Here is a 23,441-nt window from a genome sequence, read left to right as displayed (position 1 = left end):
TTTAATATCACGACGCAAACAAGCACCTGGCACCAGCTATCAGAAAAGTGGGCGGTGGGCATGCTTCCAGCTTTCTGATGCGGACGCCGCTTCTTAATAACGAGAATGATTTATCATATGTCTGTTCGGAAAGAGAAGAGTCCTGGAATATATTGGACCCAATACATTCCACGACTCCTTTCCGCACAGACTCCGTGTAAAATACGGCTCGATACGATAGATGTGATTCCGCCCATATGCGTGTTCCTGTTGAAGCTACTCAAGGAACACGCATAAGGATAAGGATATGTAGATATACAGTACTTATAATAAGTTGTCAGTTACCTTTATTGGCAAAAAATTAAAGGAATATAAATGAACATTTACTTAAATATTATTTTTTAATAACATGCATTATATAATTATGATAAGTCTATCCATTAATAGGGTTCGTATTTTCCTCCTGCCATGCAGATGTAGTGGACGGCGTGGTACTAGTGGGCCCTGTTGTAACTGTCAACTTAGTCGTAGTTCTCGCACGAGTTTTAGTCTCCGACGTAGAAATGCAAGGCCCGTTGTGAAGAATATACCAGTAATGGAACGGGGTGAAGGGATGTTTGCACTTGTACTCGCAGATGCTGTGGTACGTGGTGTAGTCGTTGGCGCAATATTCGAACACCGGTTTGCAGCCGCACGGTCCACGTGCGTTCGTTACTGCTAGTCCTAACAGAACCACTGAAATGAAAGCAATAATTTTATACCTACGTTAAATACGATGCAACAAGTGTCTGATTATGGCAAAGAAAAAAATAAGTATTGTTTAGATCTGAACTATGTGTGTATTTTTTGTCGTAAGTGTATACCTAAGCCGATTTTTTTCTTTAGTTCTGATCAGCTACATGTTTGCCGTACTTTTATGAACCGGATTTTTTAATGAAACGGATAGCTACATGGTTATGTATCCGAGAATACTATACCCGGAACATATTATATTTATTTCTTAACCAAAGTTTGATATTATCGACTATTAAATTAATTTATTGGAATTTAATCAGGTTAAGTAATTTATAAAAGAATATAAACTAAAATTCAATGCTATATAAAGCGATGAGTTAATTTTTTTACATAAGTATTTTTTGTTCAATAAGTTACATACGAGTAAGTGACAAGGTTAGGAAACGTTATAACAACATGAGGCAATTTTACAACAAAAAACCAAGACTGCTTAGTGTTTTAAATGTTGTGCTTGTAGATAATTAGTAGAGGATGCCAACGCAGCAAAATATCGGTAACGATTTAAAATACATAATTTTTACTTACAAATACTAAGCGCCAATATTGTCTTCATGTCTACCTCGAGTACTGCCACAGGCCACAGTATAGATTGATTAATAAATACTATTAGCGTTTTATAATGGCAATTCGTGTGACTAATTTGTACGCACACTCAAGCACATTGGCACATGTAAAAGCAATTACAATAAGTTTAGTAAGAACGAAAGTTTATTACATGTCCGATTTTGTTAACTTTGAAGGATAACAAATATATTCTAAAAAATCACGCGATTGATCAGCGTACTCAGAGACAATATAAAACTTAATAAATTAAAGTTACATTTGGAAAATATTTAACATATTTATTTAGAATTTACGTTTCAGAAACTTTTATCCGATGACAAGTTTTTCGTCAACGGTAACTCTTTCGGAAAAGGGACAAAACATATCATCACCGTCGTCAGTGTGTAATATCACGGCGCAAACAAGCCCTTGGCATACCAGGTGGCCATCAACATTTACTAAATAATGGTATTAAATATAATGGCCACCAAAAAATTGTTTGATACCCTAAACTCTCTTATCAAAATGTATTAAACACAAATAAAATCTAAAATTACACTATTTCTAGCTGTTTTAGTCGCGACTGCACTTCAAATTGTATTCAAACACCAAATATAATTATTGGTTACATATAAATAATGCGCTATATTCACCTAAATAAACTAATAATGATTGCCATAAATTGTGTGTTAGGTTCGAACTGCGATCCTCACAGAACTTAACTGCTATCAGAAAAGTAGGTGGTGGGCATGCTTTCAGCTTTCCGATGCGTACGCGTCTTTTCAACGAGCGATTTACCATAGGTAGAGTCTATTCGGAAAGAGAAGAGTCGTGGAATATATTGGGCGCCATACATTCCATGAGTCTTCTCTTTCCGCACAGACTGTATAAAATGCGGCTAGATAATGTTAGATGTGATACCGCCCTTATGCGTGTTCCTGTTGAAGCTACTCGGTATGGAGTGAAACATGTTGAGGTCGACTTAATAAACGTGAGTGACGTTTTAATTAATTATATGGATATGTAATGTCTGAGTCTTACGGATATTTAGTTATAAAAAAAAACTAAAAAATTAACACAAAAAATATTGTACTACATATATTGCTCGCAGACGTAATGCTTGAAAACATTAGAAGGTTCACTACAAGTTGTAAAGTAATAAGTACGTATATTCTGCTATACAGTACTTATAATAAGTGATCAGTTACCTTTATGGGCAAAAAATTAAAAATAATATAGAAGAACTTTTTTTAAATGTTATATTTTAATTACATGCACCCTAAATGATAAGTCTATCCATTAATTGAGTTCGTATATTCCTCCTGCCATGCAGATGTCGTGGACGGCGTGGTACTAGTGGGCCCGGTTGTAACTGTCGACTTAGTCGTAGTTCTCCCACGAGTTGTAGTCTCCGACGTCGAAATACAAGGCCCGTTGTACAGAATATACCAGTCATGGAACGGGGTGGAGGGATGTTTGCACTTGTACTCGCAGATGCTGTGGTACGTGGTGTAGTCGTTGGCGCAATATTCGAACACCGGTTTGCAGCCGCACGGCCCACGTGCGTTCGTTACCGATAGTCCTAACAGAACCACTGAAATGAAAGCAATAATTTTAAACCTACATACCTTAAATACTACGCAACAAGTATCTGATTGCGGCAAAGAAAACAATTAATAAGTCTTGTGTAGATCTGAACACTCTGTGTGTATTTTTGTCGTAATTATGTAAGCCAAATTTCATAAATAAATTAGGCATGTAATGTACATATTTTTTCTTTAGTTCTGATCAGCTACAGTCATATTTGCCGCATTTTTATGTACCGGATTTTTTAATGAAACGGATACTATATGGTTATGTATCCGAGAATACATACCGGAAGATATTATATTTATTTCTTAACTAAATTTTGATATTATTGACTTTGAAATTAATTTCTTAGAATTAATCAGGTTAAGTAATATAAAAAAAGAGGACAGATCTGGGGGACCTAAGATAGGTGGGTAAGTTTTATTTATTTATTTATTTTATTAGTTTTAATTTATTTAGTCCTATTTAATACCTATGTACTTAATTTTAATAATCGATTATATAAACAAAAAATTATATACGGCCCCGACACTATCATGGATACTGACATTACTTTGACGGAATGACGTTTTTACTGATAGTGTAGGGAGTGTCATGAAGGAATGACGGCAAGTAATGAAGTTTATTTTAATAATTTCCGTCAGTATTGGAGTTATGTCAAAGTAATGATACTAGAAATGACATTATACTGACAGTGAATTGATTAGAATGATGAAATCAGAAATGACAGAAAGAATGATGGACGATAATGAAGTTATTAAACATTTTTAATATTTTTGAAGAAATGTCAAAATAATGACATTATACTGATAGTGAGTGGAGCGCATCACTCTAATCCCTCATTCCGTCATTTAAAGTACTTTAGAAGAAGGTTTTATACTAACAAGAGTCATTACTGGCATTTAAATCAATAAGTGAAGTATACCTACTCTATTATCATTGCTCTAAAGTTTATTTTCCGGTGCACCGGATGGAACCCGCTAGAATACCTCGACGTGTCTTGCTTGGTGCAGTTGCGTATGCTAAAAGGAACGTGGGAAGACCGATGCTGCGCATTAAAGACTGTGTCAAGCGAGACATGTCTGCATTTAAAATCGACCACCATGCCTGGGAAGCCTTAGCTGAAGACCGTGATGGATGGCGCAAGCGTGTTGTGGAGGGGAGAAGGCTATGCGACCAAGCCTGGTTTAATGCTTTAGATAGCAGAAGGTGTCGCAGAAAGCAAACCGGGACTGGAACCTCGGATGGCATGAGCTTTCTCTGCCAAAAATGTGGGAGGTCATGCCGCTCACGCATCGGCCTCCACAGTCACCAAACCCGGTGTCTGCACAGCAATGTATAAATCGTCTGCAATAGACGGAAAGGCCTGTGATGATGATGATGAAAGTTTATTTTCACTTGACTCTCAAGAAAAAAGGAAAACATGCAGAATACGATGCATAAAAAAAATCTCTGTCCCTTTCTAAAAATTTTCCATACATGAAATAAAAATTAAAAACCTTTTATTTTAAGTTGTTTACAACAATTTAATTATATTTTTACCGGGAAACGCGAAAATCGAAATTTAGTTATCTGCCTCTTTATCGTTCGAATATGCAAAAGTGAGGATGATGATGATGAAAAGTGATAGAGAGGTTAGATAACGAAATTTCGTGTTTCGCGGTAGACCCCCAGATTGTGATGGATTGTGGTAGTGGCGCCCCCTACGCAGAGTTTCGAGTAATATTCCCTATTCAGGGAAATAGAATAATATTACGCAATACTCTGCGTAGGGGGCGCCTCTAGCACATACTGAGGGCTTACCGCGTAATTTCGTTTTCTGCCTCTTTATCACTCTTGCGTATTCGAGCGTTAGAGACTGATAACGAAATTTAGATTTTCGCATTTCGAAGTAGACCCTCTGAATTTGCTAATGGACCCTACGCCGACTTTTGCGTAATATTCCCTTTTGCGTTTTATTTCGTGCATGGAGTTCAATATATTTTTAAAATATGGTCAACATCCCTATTTCGTATATTCTGTATATGGCCTTATATAATAACACGTTGTAAGTATGCACCTATCCTATAAGTAAACTCTCTGGTTTATGGCATTATTCATAAACGCGTTACTGGCCTGAATTAGCTATGAATAGTTTTGATCTTCTCGGTTTGGTCTTTATCTCTCGTTTTGACTTATGTAATTGTAAGAAAGGGATAAAACATATTAACTAAATCAGGCCTGTAAAGCTTAAAAAGTTTTATGACTAATTGAGAATAAATAGTTAGTGTTTATGGTTGAATGTTCCATATAAGACTATCCCGTTCGAACTTGCTTTATGACGGACTCTTTTTTTATACCTCCTTACTTCGAACCTCCACAGATATTGTTTTTACTAAACGTCAGGTCAACCGCAGAAACCCCGACTAGTTTTAATCAGCAAAATCCTAACCACTTTTTTAATAATTATGTACAAGTATTAGTATTTCGGATACCCCAAAAACCTGTGTCTTAAAGGTCCTTCCCTCAGCATCATATATAGAATGCGACAGAAAAATGCGGTACTAAAGACTTTTTCATAAGGATCTGAAACGAAAAGAGATACTCAGATAAAGTTCGAAGGAACACAATATAGATCTTTAAGACGAAATAAATTGCATTCAGTTTTCTTCAAAACATGAATTAAATTTCTGCCATAGCCGTTCTTATTTTACTAACCAAATAAAAACAAAGTATTTTTATTATAGGTAAGTTAACTAGGTTACATATCAGGTACCTTTTTTCTTAACCAAATACGTATACATTCTTACATAAAAGAAGAATCCAGTAGGTACAGTCAGCGTCGTATAGTAGGTAGCATCCAAAGTATTCAAATAGTTTGGTACACCATATAATAATAGGTATGTATGGCGTACCGAACTATTTGGATAGGTACTTTGGATGCTACCTACTATATATGATGCTGATCGTACTTTAAGAATAGTTTGATTCCCGGTTCGTGGGAAGAATAAAAAAAAAATTGTATACATTTTTTAACTACCAATCTTTCACACAGTCATGAACTCATGACGCACGAGTTCATCATGACGCACGCACGCACGAAAAGGTTGAAACAAATAAATATTCTTTTTAGTTACCTATTTCTTTTTCTGCATTTTTCTGGCTCATCGGGTATAGAGTTGCCACAGTACATAGTATAGTTACGACAGGTTAGAAATATTTGAATCGATGCTTGAATAATGTCTTGGTTTTGTGTTCTTCAAAACGTACACTACAACATAACTAAGAACGGTTAGGAAAATAATAACTTAAAATTCCCCGTGATAAGTAATGATGAAAATACTGATAGAAATACTGATAAGTGTGTGGGGAGATTTAAGAATGCCATGACCTGACTGGACCAAACGCTGGAGCGTCATGAAATTTCATGTCATTGCTAATGATAGTGTCGGGGCCGTAACAAACTAAAATTTAAAAGTACATAAAGCGCTGAGTTAATTTATTTACATAAGTATTTTTTGTTCAATAAGTTACATACGAGTAAGTGACAAGGCTCGGAAACGTTATAACAACATGAGGCAATTTTCACAACAAAAAACCAAGACTGCTTAGTGTTATAAATATTGTCCTTGTAGATAATTAATAGAGGATGCGAACGAAGCAAAATGTCGGTAACGATTTAAATACATACTTTTTACTTACTAGTACTAAACGACAATATTATCTTCATGTCTACCTCAAGTACTGCCACAGTAGAGATTGATTAAATACTATTCGATTTTTATAATGGCAATTTGTGTGACTAATTTGTACGTACACTCAAGCACATTGGCACATGTAAAATTAAAATAAGTAAGAACGAAAGTTTGTTACACGTCCGAAACACTTTGTGAACTTTGCAGGATGACATACCTTTATATTATAAAAAATCACGTGATAAATCAGCAATACCAGCACAATATAAGAACTTAATACATTACAGTTTTTCATTATACAACGCTTTATACGTAATACTACGATTATTGGTTATTTTATGCTCATAAACAATTTTATAACCGGTTATAAAATTTGACCGGTTAATGCATTACCTAATAACGAAGAACTTCAATAGGAGCAAACTAACCGACGCAGATTGCAAGCTGTAGCTGCTGCTCTCCGCGATGGTAGACGAATCGACACTAAGCGTATCAGTAATTCAGGCAGTGTTTGGCATTCGAAATAATGTTATGAAGAATTAGAATTTTTAATGGCACATAACATAATTTATTAGTTTATCCATTAACTGCATTAGAGACTGTAATCCATTCCCTGGTTGTAGTACTTTTTGTATACGTATTTCGCGTAGTTGTAGTCATCCACTCGGTTGTAGTCTCCGACGTAGAAATGCAAGGCCCGTCGTACAGTATATACCAGTCATAGAACGGGGTGGAGGGATGTTTGCACTTGTACTCGCAGATGCTGTGGTACGTGGTGTAGTCGTTGGCACAATATTCGAACACCGGTTTGCAGCCGCACGGCCCAAGTGGGCTCGCTACCACTAGCCCTAATACAACCACTGAAATTCCAGAAAATGATAATTATAAATACTAGAAATTTAAACTTTCGTAAAATACGAAGCAACAATTGTCTAATTACGGCAATGAAAGTAATGAAATCGTGTTTTGATTTTATCACTCTACCTATGTGTATCTTTGTGTCGTGTGTAAGCCAATTTTGGTCATTTTCTTCTTTTGTACCTACTGAATATATCTATGACCTATAGATAATGATCAGTAACAATGTTTTAATTTCAATTTCTTTTCAAGAGCCGTCTCCATAAGAGTCAGTGGCACGAGACGACATATCAAAGCGTTCGAATGCGAAGACGGAGCAGGAAACCTGTACTGAAAATTATACCGAAGATCCCTCAAGATATACAGTATGTAAACTTACTAAAACCATTCCTCAAGCCCGTTAATGAATAGGTCACACTGAGCAACTTTTACTATGGCACCAACCCCGAAATCGCGAAAAAAAAATTGGCTCTCCCACAGAAAATTTCAATGCTAGACCAGCAAAATGTATGAAATAACCAAATTTTTTTTCGCGGTTTCGGAGTCGGTGCCATAGTAAAAGTTGCTCAGTGTGACCCATTCATTAACGGGCTTTAGTAAATGGTTTTAGTAAGTTTACATACTGTATACCTACATATAATTATTATATTTTTTATAACTTTTACTCTCTATAATACGAGTAAATGGAGGCTATTTTTAGAGAAAAATAGAGCATTTTAATGTGTTTTAAAAGCTCTGCTTGGCATTTTTAATAGAGCATGCAAACACTGCAAACTATTATTGTCAATTATTTAAATTATATAGCTTTACTTACTAATACTAAGTGCCAATATTGTTTTCATGTCTGCCTCGAGTCAAGCAGCTCTAGCAGTAGCCACAGTAGAGATTGATAAAATACTAAATATTCAACTTTTATAATGGCAGTTTGTGTGACTAATTTGTATGTACACTCAAGCACATTGACAGATATAAAAGCAATTAAATTAGTAAGAACGAAACCATATTTTTTAAGAACTAATTTGCAATGTATGTACTTATTGTACGTATGTTCGGGTTAATAAACCTTGTAAGCTAGTAGGCCCATTTTCCATTATTTGATTGAGCTGATACTTCACATAAATACCTATGTAAGTTGGGCGACAATGCCATTGCATTGCATTCCATATAATATTTTATGGTACCATGGAGTACATCTGTTGATGGGCACAGGAGTTGGTCTTAGTCACTCTGTGATAAACAACGCAATAAATCTAATTGTGTTTAAGTTTATTAGAATTGTCTCGATTACTGTTGTCTGTCGAAAGAAAAGTAGAGTCAATGATAAAAATTTGTATCCAATCCAAAATGAACTTTTTGATAAAAAGCTTAATTTTTATGCTACCTCGAGTAATATCAGAGAAGAGATTTATTCAATAATTACAGACTTATAATTACATTTTGTATGACTAATGGGTACGTACCTACACTCAAGCACATAAACGTATATAAGAATAATTAAAAAGTAAGAACTAAAGTGTGTTACACGCCGAAAAAACTTTATATTTAATAAAATACAGATCGAAAGAAACAAAATACTGACTGCAATAGTATATTAATGTACCTCCTTACGACGAAATACCTCTTACGACATTTGCATTTTCCGCTCATCCACGAAAGGCAGTTTTTTGGCATTTCAAATAATGTACGTAGTATTAAATATTAGATTTTTTATTAGCACGAAACATAGTTAATTAGTTCATCCATTTATGTTATCACCGATTGTCCTCCAGTTCTCAGTTGTAGTTCTAGTTGTAGTCCGTCTGGGTGTAGGTGTAGTACTCCGCACAGTTGTAGTCCACCGCTCAGTTGTAGTCTCCGACGTAGAAATGCAAGGCCCGTTGTACAGTATATACCAGTCATAGAACGGGGTGGAGGGATGTTTGCACTTATACTCGCAGATGCTGTGGTACGTGGTGTAGTCGTTGGCACAATATTCGAACACCGGTTTGCAGCCGCACGGTCCGAGTGGGCTTGCTTGCCCTATAAGGATCACAAAATACAAGAAAATCATATGAAATTTAAACTTGCGTAGAGGATGCGAATATTCGGTACAAAGTTTACTTACTAATACTAAGCGCCCATATTGTCTTCATGTCTGCCTCGAGTACTGCCACAGTTGAGATTGATTATTAGACTTTTATAATGGCAGTTTGTGTGACTAATTGGTACGTACATTCGAGCACATCAGCCAAATTTAACTATAATTTACTATTTGTAATTTAAATTATCGATTTTTAATGCGGTCTGACGTTTGCGAAGTCTCGGTACACGTGTAAATTCTGTTCAACTTTGTCTATCTAACAATAAAAATGTTAAAATAACGGATAGGTAATAAGATTGTCAACAGTTTGTTAGATTTGTCAAACTTTTGTCAAAAACGCCATCATTACAAGAAAATATTGACGAGGAGAATGGGTGTTTGGATTGGTTGTATGTACCAATCGGGAGGTTAAATTTCAAATATTGTAAGGGACAAATGCAAAAAAAAGGATATTTAATTAAACCCATATCTGATAACGTTTTTTAATGTATCCTTTTCTAAAAAAACATTTTCAACACTCCAATAAAATAAGTACCGAAGCATATATTTATAAAATAGGAAAATGTATATTTATACCTACAGATTGGATGCCTCGAATAAATCTTATTTTTGTTGAAACTTGACGACACAAACACATAACACTTAAGGTTTGATTCATACAACATACATATGCCACACGCCACCGGTTTAAGTCCACTGCCAGGTGGCTTGGGTTCGACGACGGTGCCGCCCTTCCACACATCGACTGAAACCCCTTTTCTACTACTTTTATACTGTTCGAAGTGAGCAATAATTATTATATGACCATTTTACGGCTCAAATAACTTGACATGTAATATTTAACATATTATAAATAAATGACTATGTTGGTAGTAATACAACATAGATATTAAAACTTCAGACAGTTACAACGAACTTGAACTGTGGTCTGACTCATTATTTCAAGAGATAATGTAACGTCTGTCATACATATCAAAAGAGAAATAAATACTAACTTTAATGGCATATTCAGTTTACTTACGACAAAAATGTCCCTCATGAAGTCACGATATTTGAAATTTCTGCTGTCGATATATTGGCGGACGAATCGAAGCTAGGTTAAGGGATTGACTCACGTTAGACCGAGCCGTGTCTGGGCCGGAGCTTCCGGCGCTTACTAATCACGTGATGCTTTCTACAGAACACGACGCGCCGGAGCTCCGGGTCGGACACGGCCCGGTCTAACGTAAGTCATCCTTAATCGCTCATCCAGGAAAGGCAGTGTTTTGGCACTTTAAATAATGTACTATTAATTATTAGAATGTTTAATGGGACGCTACATAATTAATTAGTCTATCCATTTATTGGATTAAGGGGCATCGTTGTTGTTGTACTACGTCTGATTCGTTTTGTCCCTGTTCGTGTCTGCCGCGAAGCGGGCCCCGTTGTAGTACTCTGCACAGTTGTAGTACTCTGCACAGTTGTAGTACTCTGATCAGCTGTAGTCTCCGACGTAGAAATGCAAGGCCCGTCGTACAGAATATACCAGTCATAGAACGGGGTGGAGGGATGTTTGCACTTGTACTCGCAGATGCTGTGGTACGTGGTGTAGTCGTTGGCGCAATACTCGAACACCGGTTTGCAGCCGCACGGTCCGAGTGGGCTCGCTACCTCTAGATCTAACAGAATCACTGAAACGTAAGAAAATTGTATTAGGAAATTTAAACTTGATTATGGCAAAGAAAGCAAAGAAATCGTGTTTAGATATTAATATTCTAAGTGTGTCTATTTTAAACAATCTTAGGTGTGTTGTGTATGACGATGACACACACACAGATGATGTATTTCTGTTGCCGCTATAACAACAAATACTAAAAAGTACGGAACCCTCGGTGGGCGAGTCCGATCGATTGATAAAATCCGTAGTCAGTTTATAGTTTTTCTTAATCTTTATCGACTATTTGTATGCGTTCCATTCGATGTTTTCAATTAAAATTACTTTACCCGGTACATATTTTTCTTAACTAAATTTTAATGTCATCATCATTGCAATTTATTTCTTGGTTCTGAATCGGGATAAGCTTTTTGCATAATTCTGTTCAACACTCGAAGTAATTAATAATTGTTATTTGTTAATTACTCAGAGATTATTAATTGTTAATTACTCCGAGGTTCAACATGTCAAACTAAAATGACCCAGCGAAAACGACTTCAATAACATATTTTTTACTTACAAATGCTAAGCGCCAATATTGTCTTCATGTCTGCCCCGAGGCAAGCAGCTCTAGCAGTAGCCACAGCAGAAACTAATTAAACACTATTAATTATAGTTTTAGTTATGTAACTAATTTAGTACAAGTAGCCATAAAATCTTGAATCATTAAATTAATTTTGGCAAAATATTTATTTTCTTACGCTACGTTGAATAGGTACCTACTGACATAGGAGAAATTTACCTATTTCATACTAACAAGCCTACATGAATCTTTTTACTTCAAATGTATGGCGCATGAAACGCAGCAATGTCTTATAATTATAACAATATTTTTGTGTTATGGGCCTTTTTGACATTTGGTTAAATACGTGCTAAAATAAAAAAAATACGTCATATTACAACAATGTATGATAGTTGTTAGTTTTTCCTGTTTAGTCTCTGATTTGTACGAATAACTAAGTTTGTCTTATTTTTCTCACATGGGAATACGTAATATCCTAATCAAGGTGTTAATTAACCGTATCATAATTATGATACGCATTGATAAAATCGCGTATCAAATTCAATTAAAACTCAATTAATTGCATATCATAGCCAAAAATTAATCAATAACCATTAACACCCACCCTAATGTGCCGAGAAAATTGTTTTTTTTTAATAAATACGTTTTAACATAGAATTTTGCTCTAGAAGAAAAAAAACCCAAAAATTTTATTTACATTTCGTCACCAGTGTTCATAGACTTTTTATGACGGTAACGCAATGGAATGAACATGAACAACAAAAGTATGGAAATTATTGGACACTTTTCTTCTCCGATAGAAAGATTCTAAGCTCGTGATTTTGACCGAGAATAATGTTAAATATCCCAAATTTAATTTTATATAGGATGGCTAGAAATCCTGGTAATATTAATTTTTCCCTCCCTTAGTCTAGGTTCTATCTGGGGTCGGGATTCGTACGGCAGCGAAATAACTCTCACCGCTCAGTCCTAGGTTGTCGAAGAGGCACAGAATAAATTTGTACTTTAGGTACAAAAGGTTCACTCTCTAACAAAACGCGTCTATTACGAGAGATACAAGCGTAAGCGCGAGCGGGCGTCCGTTGCGTAGCGCACCAAAATTGGTGTTGGCTGCAAGTACCTACTTCATAGCGACGCGACGAAATCGCGGAGTGAGCCACGCCTGGTAGGGGTTATTAGGTTTTGCGCTTTTATTTCCTCCTTTGATATTGAACCATTATGTGATTCGCGTATAAGGAGGTTTTTCTGATCCCCTGGGATTTACAGGGAATAAATTGGACTTAACCCATACAATTGACGCTGTTTGCTATTTTTATTTCTTTCAGCTAATATTATATTGTTTGCCTAAGAGCGCCTACATTTTTTGAGGTTATCGTCCTGTAGAAAATTGGAATTCACGCCTTCTTCTATTGACAAAGTTGGTTGACCGGCTATATATTTTATATGACTGTATGTGTTCTGAAAAAAAAATATATATATATATAAATATATATATTCCTTTTTTTACTATTTTGGTAGGTATATGACAATGTGCTCGAGTGTACGTACACATTAGTCACATATATATAGCCATTAAAAAGCAAGAGTTTTCTCATTTTTGTGGCATTACTCGTCGTGAACATGAAGGCTATAGTGGCACTGTGGTTCAGTAAGTAAACATTCATTGTATGAAGAGGATAATGGACAGCCGCTTTCCATACAAATTTAGTTCTCTTAGTACTCTTGATACTGACGTAATGGAATTTTTTTTTTCCAATTGGAAGTATACTAACTTTAGCTAAGCCCCTTCGTGTGATTTAATTTTTTATTACAAAAGAGTAACACAAAGACAAACAAAAGACAAAAACACAGACAAGACAGACAAAAACACAGAAACACAGACAGACAAAACAACAAACAACAGAAAAACTGAACTGAACTGAACTGGTAGAGAATGCCATTTATCATTAAGTCCGCCATTTGTACATTTTTGTATATACTTTGTGCAATAAAGTTTAAATAAATAAATAAATAAAAACAGACACACACACAAACAAAACAGGGACAGCCCAAGACAAGACAGACAAGACAACACAGACCACACAGGCAGACAAGACAGATACACACAGACAGAGAAGACAGGGGAGGCCTTCGCCCAGCAGCGGGACACAATATAGGCTATACAAAAAAAAAAGAGTTAGGAGCCAAAAACAACTTCCATACAATTTTTTAAAAGCACTTATCTCATACAAAGTTATAATCTAAAAAAAGTCAAATGAAGGGCCATATTAGCTATAATAGCCTTGTTAATACCTATAACTCTACATCAAATTGTGTAAAAATATCTCTAGATATATTTATCCAGAAAGGAACATTTGGACTACGTTTGTATAGAGAAGCGGTTACGTGGCTTTGTCCCCTTTCATTTAAATGCTAGTTAAGGCGAAGTTACATACATACTAAAGGCGAATTTACGGTAACTATTATTACCAAACCTTATTTTCGAGAACTCATCATTGGCCTTTGCGTCTATTGCAGACGATTTATGGTGTAACATACATTACACCGCCTCGCCTGGAATTAAGAGTGACATTCCATTTCCAACTGCAGCTGCAATACTGTTCATTTTACCATGGAAATTGACAATGACAGCGACGCGTTTCCATAGTAAAATGAACAGTATTGCAGCTGCAGTTGGAAATGGAATGTCACTTTAAGGAAACGTAGGGATGCCCAGCACCTGCATTACCTGCATGATGTGTGTCAAGAACTATAACATAAATAACGGCGCTTGATTGTGTTTCAGTGGTTCTGTTAGGGCTATCAATCGCCCAGGATCGCGGACCGTGCGGCTGCTTAAAGTCCTTTACTTTTTGCGCCAACGACTACCAGACATACCGGAGCATCTGCGAGTACAAGTGTATGCATCCCACCGTCCAGTTTCAGGACTGGTTTATACTGTACCAAGGAGAGTGTCAGTAGTCTGATGTTTGTCCAGTAGATGGAGTTACCACGTATGTCGTGTGGTATTAAAAATTAAAACATTTACACGTTTGTTTTTGCAGTGGCGTAGCGTGAATCTAGGCGTAGGCGAAGACGCATCTACTTGACCTTTTTTCAATGTGTATTCCAGATAAAATAAAAAAGTCTGGCTACCGGGGCCTGTGTCAGGCCGTGGGCGAGGCTTCGCCCATGTCTATTAGCTGCGCCACTGTGTTTATTTATAATTATTGGTTCCTTTACTATGTTTGAGGTTACAAATGATATCGCCCGCACTTCGATATCGACGACCGACATGTATTACAGTCGTAGTCATAAATAAAATATAATAAATATAAACATAATTTATTTATTCATGGTTACATTCATATAAAACAAAGACTTAGTTAGTGATGGTTTACATGTGCCTGCAAGCCTATTATGGATCGCTTTATCCACATTTATCCACGTGATAAAACAACTGTCACTTTTTAACTCTGCGGGATAGAAAGAGACGGACACCGTTTTATCACGCTGTCACGTACACAAATACGATCATCATATCCGTACTGAACTAGAATTTCCTGTGTTTCAGGCGATATGTATGTATAGGTACGAAACTGCTCATCGTAAAATTTGAAATGCTATCCTATTTATATATTTTAAAAATATAGCTTTATCTTCGAAAGTACTAGACCTAAAATTAAGAATCAAATGAACAAAGTGTGCGTGTGTGTATATCTAAAAGTCATAATTATTTTAATAAAAAAATAACATTAATGATGATATTGTCATTGCAAATACATAGGTACGGTCAGCCATGCATGCATGGTGACCGACCATGCATGCATGCATGCATGCAATGTGCATGACCATGCAGAATATATAAATAATAATGGTCACACGATTAAAGCTCTCTCGACGAATAATCGGTACCACAAACCGGCAATCGCCTGGACCAATGATTAAACTCCTTTACAATTAATTATTTAATTAACGAATGTAATCGATTCGGCGCGTGCAGTACTTTGAAATAAGTGGTTAATGTGGTCGCCAACAAAAGATTCATGGCTTATTTTTGTACAGCCATTTAAATAATGGAGGTATTACGCAGGGGCGATAACGACAGTATGTAAAGAAATATACGTTAACTCCTCGCTGGTTTGCATTCTTCTAAGCTCTCACTGAGCGTAATCGTGAGCGAGATGCATGTGCGTGCTCGGAACAAGTAATATTAATAACTAAATATAATACTTTATATTAAGTATATTGTAGCCAATTAAATCGTACTTTTGCCTTGAAATAATTTTTATTCATTTATTCAACAAAAATTAACATATCTCAGAAAATACGGATCCTATAAATATGGGTCTCATTCGATTCAGCGCACAAAAATACATGAAAATGACACCTCACTTGACTAGTTTGTTAAATGTGATTGTTTTTAAATGAACCCCTTGCACATTCAATACATATTTTGCTGCCAAATGGCCATATTTAGGCTTATTTTACCCAAAGTAAGATTGCTAATGAAATTTTTGGCACCCATATTGTTTATTTAAAAAAGCTGTTCGATTTTACAGTCCATGTTAGTCTGTAATTGTCGTGTTCTATTAAAAAAGCTTGCCAGTAATTATGCTTTTCAAGGGCTACCTCCGAACGGCACCTCAACCTTCTGAAAACCATCGGTTAAAACTTAAATCCAAGAATGTAATGAACACCCCGATGTCCCTATGAAGTTAGAGTTCCTTACGGTAGTTAATTTTGCCAGCACTTATTTTCAATGAATTATAACATTGATAACGGGGTTCGGAAGTGACAAACGCATGTTACTGCTTACAGTGTTATTGTGTTTCATGCATCCGTAATTAATACGTTATTTATTTCAGTAAGTAATACTATCCTTTGAATTGTTTCCCGCTCTCATTTCCCAATACTTATATTGTAATAAATATTGAAATAATGAAGTTATCGCATTTTTACGTAGGTACACTGAGAGAAAAGTACAACAAAAACACACTTAGAATTACAAAAATAAACTTAATCCGGGGACAAGGAGAGAACAAATAGGAACAAATTGACTTTTGTAATTTCTATTAGTTTTTGCAATTTCTATTATCTGTTTGTTGAAATTATATTTGGGATTACTGAGCTGTTTGTAGAAATAAATAAACTTTACAGAAATAGTGAGACGTCCATAATTATTACTGAAACTTCATTTTTTCCCCCAGTACAGAACTGTTTTTTAATTCCTGGTGATGATTTTTGTCTCAGTGTACATCCCAATAAAAAAGAAAAAAAAACAGGTCAAGTGCGAGTTCATTTATCTCGCGCACGAAGTTTTTCTTACAAACTTTTAATTGTTTTATGCAACTGGATATTAGACTTAGTTAGACGGATTTAGGGCAATATTTTGTTTTTGCTCAGTGTGCCAAAAAGTATCATAAAAATAACTAAGATACATTTTTTAATGAATTTCAATGTTAGTGCCGCGTAATTTTAATAATATTACTTTGCTAATCCGCGAAAAGATAACGTGCTAGTCAATCAGTGCTAACCCGTTATACTTACTTGCGTATTTTTTACATGCAATTGATGTGTGTGTGTTATGTGTTGTATTACAGTTTACACTCTATTTCCAAACAACATAATACTTCTGACATTTTGACTCCTAATTACCCTATACGAACACAAATTCCTCAAAGGCACCCAGTTCCAAGTTCCGCACAATAACCAGTAGTTAGTTGAATTCAATCGCACGATTGTCGCATCGACGGAGTCGCACAACTAATCAAGATCGTACGGAGTTGGCCGATCTAATCGACCCATTCATCTAGCGCGGCCCGGGAATGTGATGAGTTGATACTTGAAAGTTTTTGTTCAGTATGGGTGAAATGAAATATAATGTGAAAAAACAGAACGTAAAATACCTTTGCATGTTTAATTGTAATATTTAGAAATATAAACGAAGAAATGGGAAACAAAACTAACATACAAATTAATGATACTAAAATACGAGGGTAATGTTATCGCTAATTGTGTAGCTGTTTATATCGACATCGCAAAAAATTGACAACTAAATACGAAAACATACTTTAATTTTTGGTAAATAAACTATTAGGTATGTGAGGTTCAAAAAAACCATGGTGGAAGTCGTCAGCATTATCATTGTTAAAAAGAACACAGTCATTAGATACTTTGATCATGGATGGGGAGGACATTTCAAGAAAGGCAATGTCCAACTCACAGTCTTTATTGGACAATATTGATTACAAATCGTAGCACTCGTCTTCACGATCCTCAAGCTACCAGTAGGTAGGTTAAATATATTAAACGCAACCAACGCCAGCACCACCGTCTAGTACTTATAGGTACACTAGGTAAGTATTTTTATCGAGTTAAGATAAATACCTACGTATCTAATTTTAAACGAAACGTAATTTAAGTATTATTATTAAACGAATTCCGAGAAGGTCTTATTGCAGCTTTGCGAGGTCGTTCATTACCTTTTTATACACAGTTAGTCTCATCAAACTCAAAGTCAATTTGATTACATGTAACTTAAGGTCACCATTTAAGTGGCTTGTTCCTCATTACATTTTATTAGTAATAATTAATCAGCCTTGGAAGCCTCATTTGTAGCCGTTTCTTAACTATATTACTTTAGATGTATAAGTCAACATCACAGGCAAATAACTGTACACGTCAACATCTTAGGCAAAGTGTATTGTAAACTCGTATTCTAAATCGTAAGAACTTGGTTAATTTTTGAAGTTTATATTATAAGGGTTAAATGAGTATGAAATAATTTATAAAAATAGATTTAATGGAAGAAATGCTGTGCGTATTTAAGTAAGTATCAAGAAGGTTTAATCGCTGGCAATCTTCAAGTTCCCGGCACGCGGTTCCATCCTGGTCCCAATAAAGATGGCGTTCAGACACCCGCTATAGTTTACCTTTAGAGGGTTGGGGGGTTGAGAGGGGAAAATAGATCTGTAGAACTACTTATACTTATTTAAAATCATAATGGACTTTACAGTTAATACATCTGGGGCTCTATTACGACACCCTGTGCTATAATAAGCACATTACGTAACTACGACGACAATTTAAAGGGCCGAATATAATGTAAAACGTTGTAAGATATACCTGTGAGTAAGTGACCACCGAAGGGGCCAACTAATATGGACATTTCTATACAATGTGATCAGTTTTTATTGCTCTCAAGTATATTCTTATGTTTAACTACATAATACCCCGCTTGGGATAGTTTACTGCTAAAAACTCCGCCGTTTGGAATAGTTTACTGCTAAAAAGTCCGGGATATACTGAATTTCCAGCTGAGTACCTACCTAAACAGGAAAAGTGAGGTCGTTTAGTAAGGGAAGCCTGGCAATTTCTACTCCCCACGAGTTATGTTCAGTGCTTTCTTTAAAAAACCGGCCAAGTGCGAGTCGGACTCGCGCACGAAGGGTTCCGTACTATTTACGCAAACGGCAAAAAAAATCACGTTTGTTGTATGGGAGCCCAACTTTAATATGTATTTTATTTTGTTTTTAGTATTTGTTGTTATAACGGCAACAGAAATACATCATCAGTAAAAATTTTAACTGTTTCAATTTCAACCGTGATAGCTAGTCACGGTTCATGACAGCCTGGTGACGGACGGACGGCCAGAGGGACAGTGGAGTCTTAGTAATAGGGTCCTGCTTTTACCCTTTGTGTACGGAACCATAAAAAAATATTGAATAATTTTACGGTTTAGACTAGCTGGTTTTTAGGATTCCGTACCCAAAGGGTAAAACGGGACCCCATTACTAAGACTTCGCTGTCCGTCCGTCCGTCCGTCCGTCTGTCACCAGGCTGTATCTCACGAACCGTGATAGCTAGACAGTTGAAATTTTCACAGATGATGTATTTCTGTTGCCGCTATAACAACAAATACTAAAAACAGAATAAAATAAAGATTTAAATGGGGCTCCCATACAACAAACGTGATTTTTGACCAAAGTTAAGCAACGTCGGGAGGGGTCAGTACTTGGATGGGTGACCGTTTTCTTTTTGCTTTTTTTTTTTGCATTATGGTACGGAACCCTTCGTGCGCGAGTCCGACTCGCACTTGCCCGGTTTCTAGTCACTCGCGCGACATGAAAGGACACCTAGGCTCTCCGAAACATGTTGCGCGAGTGACTAAAAATAAGTGAGTCTATACCGTAAAATTATTCAATGTTAGTATGTCTCACAACAGCTTAAATTCGATCATAAAAAAATAAATGGTATATTTTTTCCGAAAATCCCCAATATGGTGATATTGGTGATTTCACGGTATATTACCTATCAATTCTAAGAAGATTCTTCAAGATAATTATAATACATATGTATATCGTAGGTGTCACAAACAAATATTTCACCATGTTTTTACTCTATAAAACCCGTATCCGTGACTATGAGAAACACGTGATTCACAAACAAGTAAATGAACAAAAAACATCACGAATCGTCTTAATAAAAACTAGTTACATCATTAAATAAAGTAATGCTGATTTTTAAGTCAACAAAAACAGATTCTCATACTTTTGGCAATTTAGCGCTTTATGTAATCGTAATTTAATTAATTACGTATTATATTAAAGATACCGTAAATGCCTACTTTGCTTCCCACTGGGTAATAAATTGTACTCCAACAGTTTTTTTTACTGTGAAAACTATATCACAACGAAAAACTTCGACAAAAATGTGTTCAAAGAATTTAGGTGAATGAAAATCTTCAGCTAGTAAGCAACTTGTTAGGTTGAATACCTATACCTGGCAACTATTTCAGCAACGGTGAAAGGTGCTACGATTGTCGACATCACTGTTACTCACGTCACAGGCATCCATAGGCGACGGTAACCGCTTACCATCAGACGGACGGTGTGCTTGTTTGCCACCAACATGTTAATTTAAAAAAAACTCCACTATATCGCCGGTTAATAAGTACTTATTTTGCTAATGACAATTGTCACAAGAAACACGACAATTGTCACGAAATTCCGACACAGAACTCATTTGCTGTCAAGAATTACCGAAAGTTCTTTGAAATCTTGTGACAATTGTCAATCATTATCATCATAAACATCGCAAGAGAAATACCTGTTTTTGCCGATATAATAAAGTATTTTTTAATAATACAATGATGGTGGCAAACAGGAATACGGCTCGCCCGATGGTAAGCGGTAACCGTAGCCCATGGATGCCTGTGACGTCAGCAACAGAGACATTTGTCGAATTGTCCCGCCGTGGTGAAATAGGGGCCTGATAGCGACTAATCAGTAGGCAAACAGTGACATATTTATAATATGCAAATTAATACAGTTAAATACAAAGTTTAGTAACTATTTATTGTTTTAATTTTCAGTCGAAAACATTTATTTCATCACTCTAATCTTAAATTTGCTCAAATGTTTACTGCCTAATTAGCTGAAAATAAACTAGCCTGCAATTAATATGAAATGATAACATTGATAACGAACCTCGTCCAATTTTACTTTTTCTTAATGAATATAATTAATTATACTCGTCATTTCTAGATTTTTCCAAAAAATTCTAAATGAAGATTTTTTTTAATACCGAATGGTACAAAGCAGGCGATCTCTTTAATTTGCAATTCAAATCGACTGTAAAGGCCGAGTGAAATAAATCTTCCCGATTTGACTAATCAAATAGATGGGATTTCGAGATTAACTCGACAACATAAAGATTTCAAAGAGATTAGGAAGCTGAGAATTACATCAATTTAATATTGTACGTACCTTTAAATATAATTATTAGTACTATAAATAAATACGGGACAATCTTACACAAATCGACCTAGTCCCATTGTAAGCTCAATAAGACTTGTGTTGTGGGGTACCAGGTGACGATATACATAACTAAGTATATAATAACAGACAAGTAGATAATTTTAAATAGTTAAACACAGAAAACATCCATAACTCAGGAACAAATATTCTTGATCACGAATCAATGCCCTTACCGGAATTCGAACCCTGGACCTACTGCTTCGTAGGCAGAGTTACATGACGCCGTTTAGAAACTTTCAAAAGTAACATCCTGTATCTAAATGACTTTGGAAAATTTTATTGTGAAAACTTCCTAAGTTGAGTTTTCCTTGTTCTGTTGAGCAAAACTTAGTTTGAAAGGACTTCGAAAATGTGACGATCAAAATAATTGAGTAAAAGATATTGAGACCTAAAACTTAATTAGACGCTCTCCTTGTTTCAGGCGTTCCAGTAATTAACAGCCAGACAACTGTGGAAGATATAGAAACTACAACACTAGAACAAACTACTGAAAATTTAGAAACTACCACAGAATTTACAGAAGATGCACTAATAAAAGACAATACTCTAAATACATATAATGTCAGGCAATCACGAAGTCAAAGCAGTGAAAAACTGGAGAATGTAGCATTAGAAAAAGAGCAGCCTGCATCACAAGAATCAGTCAACACTAAAACAGTCAACATTGATGCAAAGAAGCCAGAAAGCGCTTCAAAACTAGTCTTATCTCCTGAAATTAATCCTTTAAACATAAACAAGATAGCAAAAACAGTCCTAAGACAACCGACAAAACATATGGTAAAAGAACTAAATGATGAAGACTTACAAAAAGTGAAACAAGTTATAAAGAAATCCGAACAAAAACTGCATGTTAAATATGACGAAGCGACGGGTGAATTGATCGATGGGCCTCATCCATGCCAAAGAGAGTGTAAAGAAGGAGAGGAGCCGATGATTTGCTACTACATGTTCCATCTTGAATGGTACCAGACCATGAGCAAGGCTTGCTTTGATTGTCCTTTCAACGAAACGGATTGTCGGAGACTCGATTGTATTCCGGCAGACGGGATGAACAGACCTCTGAACGTTATAAATAGGAAGATGCCTGGACCCGCCATTGAGGTACTCACTTCAAATACTTGCCAAGTTTTAATTTAAATTTCGAACAATAATGCCCAGTATTTCAGTCTCCAAAACATTTCTCGCTTGTTTATCCACCCTCAAAAATTGTTTGCTCAGCGCAGATATTCCAAGCCCGAAAAGTTGGCAAACTTTGTTTTGTCCAGTTATATTTAGTACTTGAATGGGTATTTTAATATTTTTTCATTGAGCTTCCGAGCGTCGGCGACGGATCAAATAAAACGTTATTGCTTTATGGATTAACTTAAGCGGGGTGGCGATTTTTTTTTATTTGTCAACACGCGGATTGTGGAGGGGTTTTTCTTAATTATACTTCATTTTTTTTAGCATTAGAAATTAGGTAAACAATCTTGAAGTGTCTTTTAATTGAAAAACACATTTTAAAAATAAATTACGACAAATATGTAACAATTATGAATTTAATACGATCATTTATATTCTTCTGCTTTCATAAGTAATAGTTTTATATTTTTATAAAGCGTTTTTCAATTAAAAGACATGTCAAGATCGCTTACCTTCTTGCAAGTTCTTTCTAATGCTAAAAAATACGAACTATAGAAGAAAGCCTGTATTAAAATAATGGAATGAATTACCATAAAACTTATTTTATCAAGGAAATGACTGCTTGCTTGAATAATGCTTTTTGGTGTGGTAAGGATTTAGTGAATTAATATTATGATGTAAAAATACATTTCTTTACCACATCCGTTCACACGGAAATAAATAATTATGTGATAGTATGTATTTATGTAAACACTTTATTGTATGTAGGTACATAAGAAAGGTT

At 35.6% G+C, this 23,441-nt stretch overlaps 3 protein-coding genes and 1 long non-coding RNA gene across 5 annotated transcripts in view; 2 read left to right on the top strand and 2 right to left on the bottom strand.

Moving 5' to 3' along the window:
• The window catches only part of LOC134679036 (uncharacterized), a 189,152-nt gene that overhangs the window by 93,351 nt on the left and 72,360 nt on the right, over nucleotides 1-23,441 (top strand). For both annotated transcript variants that reach the window (XM_063537844.1, XM_063537852.1), the window contains exon 3: nucleotides 21,957-22,636. In XM_063537844.1, the coding sequence (XP_063393914.1) occupies nucleotides 21,957-22,636 (680 nt within the window). The remainder of the gene's footprint in view (nucleotides 1-21,956; nucleotides 22,637-23,441) is intronic.
• Nucleotides 2,560-6,695, bottom strand: LOC134679702 (uncharacterized). The gene is made up of 2 exons (XM_063538645.1): nucleotides 6,589-6,695; nucleotides 2,560-2,911 (listed from the first exon to the last, which is right to left on the bottom strand). Exons 1-2 carry the CDS (start codon nucleotides 6,614-6,616, stop codon nucleotides 2,610-2,612), a joined length of 330 nt encoding a protein of 109 aa, XP_063394715.1. The 5' UTR covers nucleotides 6,617-6,695; the 3' UTR covers nucleotides 2,560-2,609.
• Nucleotides 9,175-11,792, bottom strand: LOC134672082 (uncharacterized). The gene is made up of 3 exons (XM_063529991.1): nucleotides 11,733-11,792; nucleotides 10,896-11,189; nucleotides 9,175-9,458 (listed from the first exon to the last, which is right to left on the bottom strand). The coding sequence occupies exons 1-3, from the start codon at nucleotides 11,758-11,760 to the stop codon at nucleotides 9,175-9,177; spliced, it is 606 nt and encodes a 201-aa protein (XP_063386061.1). The 5' UTR covers nucleotides 11,761-11,792.
• Nucleotides 13,310-14,760, top strand: LOC134679700 (uncharacterized). Its single transcript, XR_010100384.1, has 2 exons — nucleotides 13,310-13,383; nucleotides 14,521-14,760. It is a non-coding gene; the product is annotated as an uncharacterized LOC134679700 (long non-coding RNA).

Source organism: Cydia fagiglandana, chromosome 2 (assembly GCF_963556715.1).
Source record: "Cydia fagiglandana chromosome 2, ilCydFagi1.1, whole genome shotgun sequence".
In the NCBI taxonomy this organism is placed as follows: Eukaryota; Metazoa; Arthropoda; class Insecta; order Lepidoptera; family Tortricidae; genus Cydia; species Cydia fagiglandana.
This window is presented reverse-complemented; position numbering and strand designations above follow the sequence as displayed.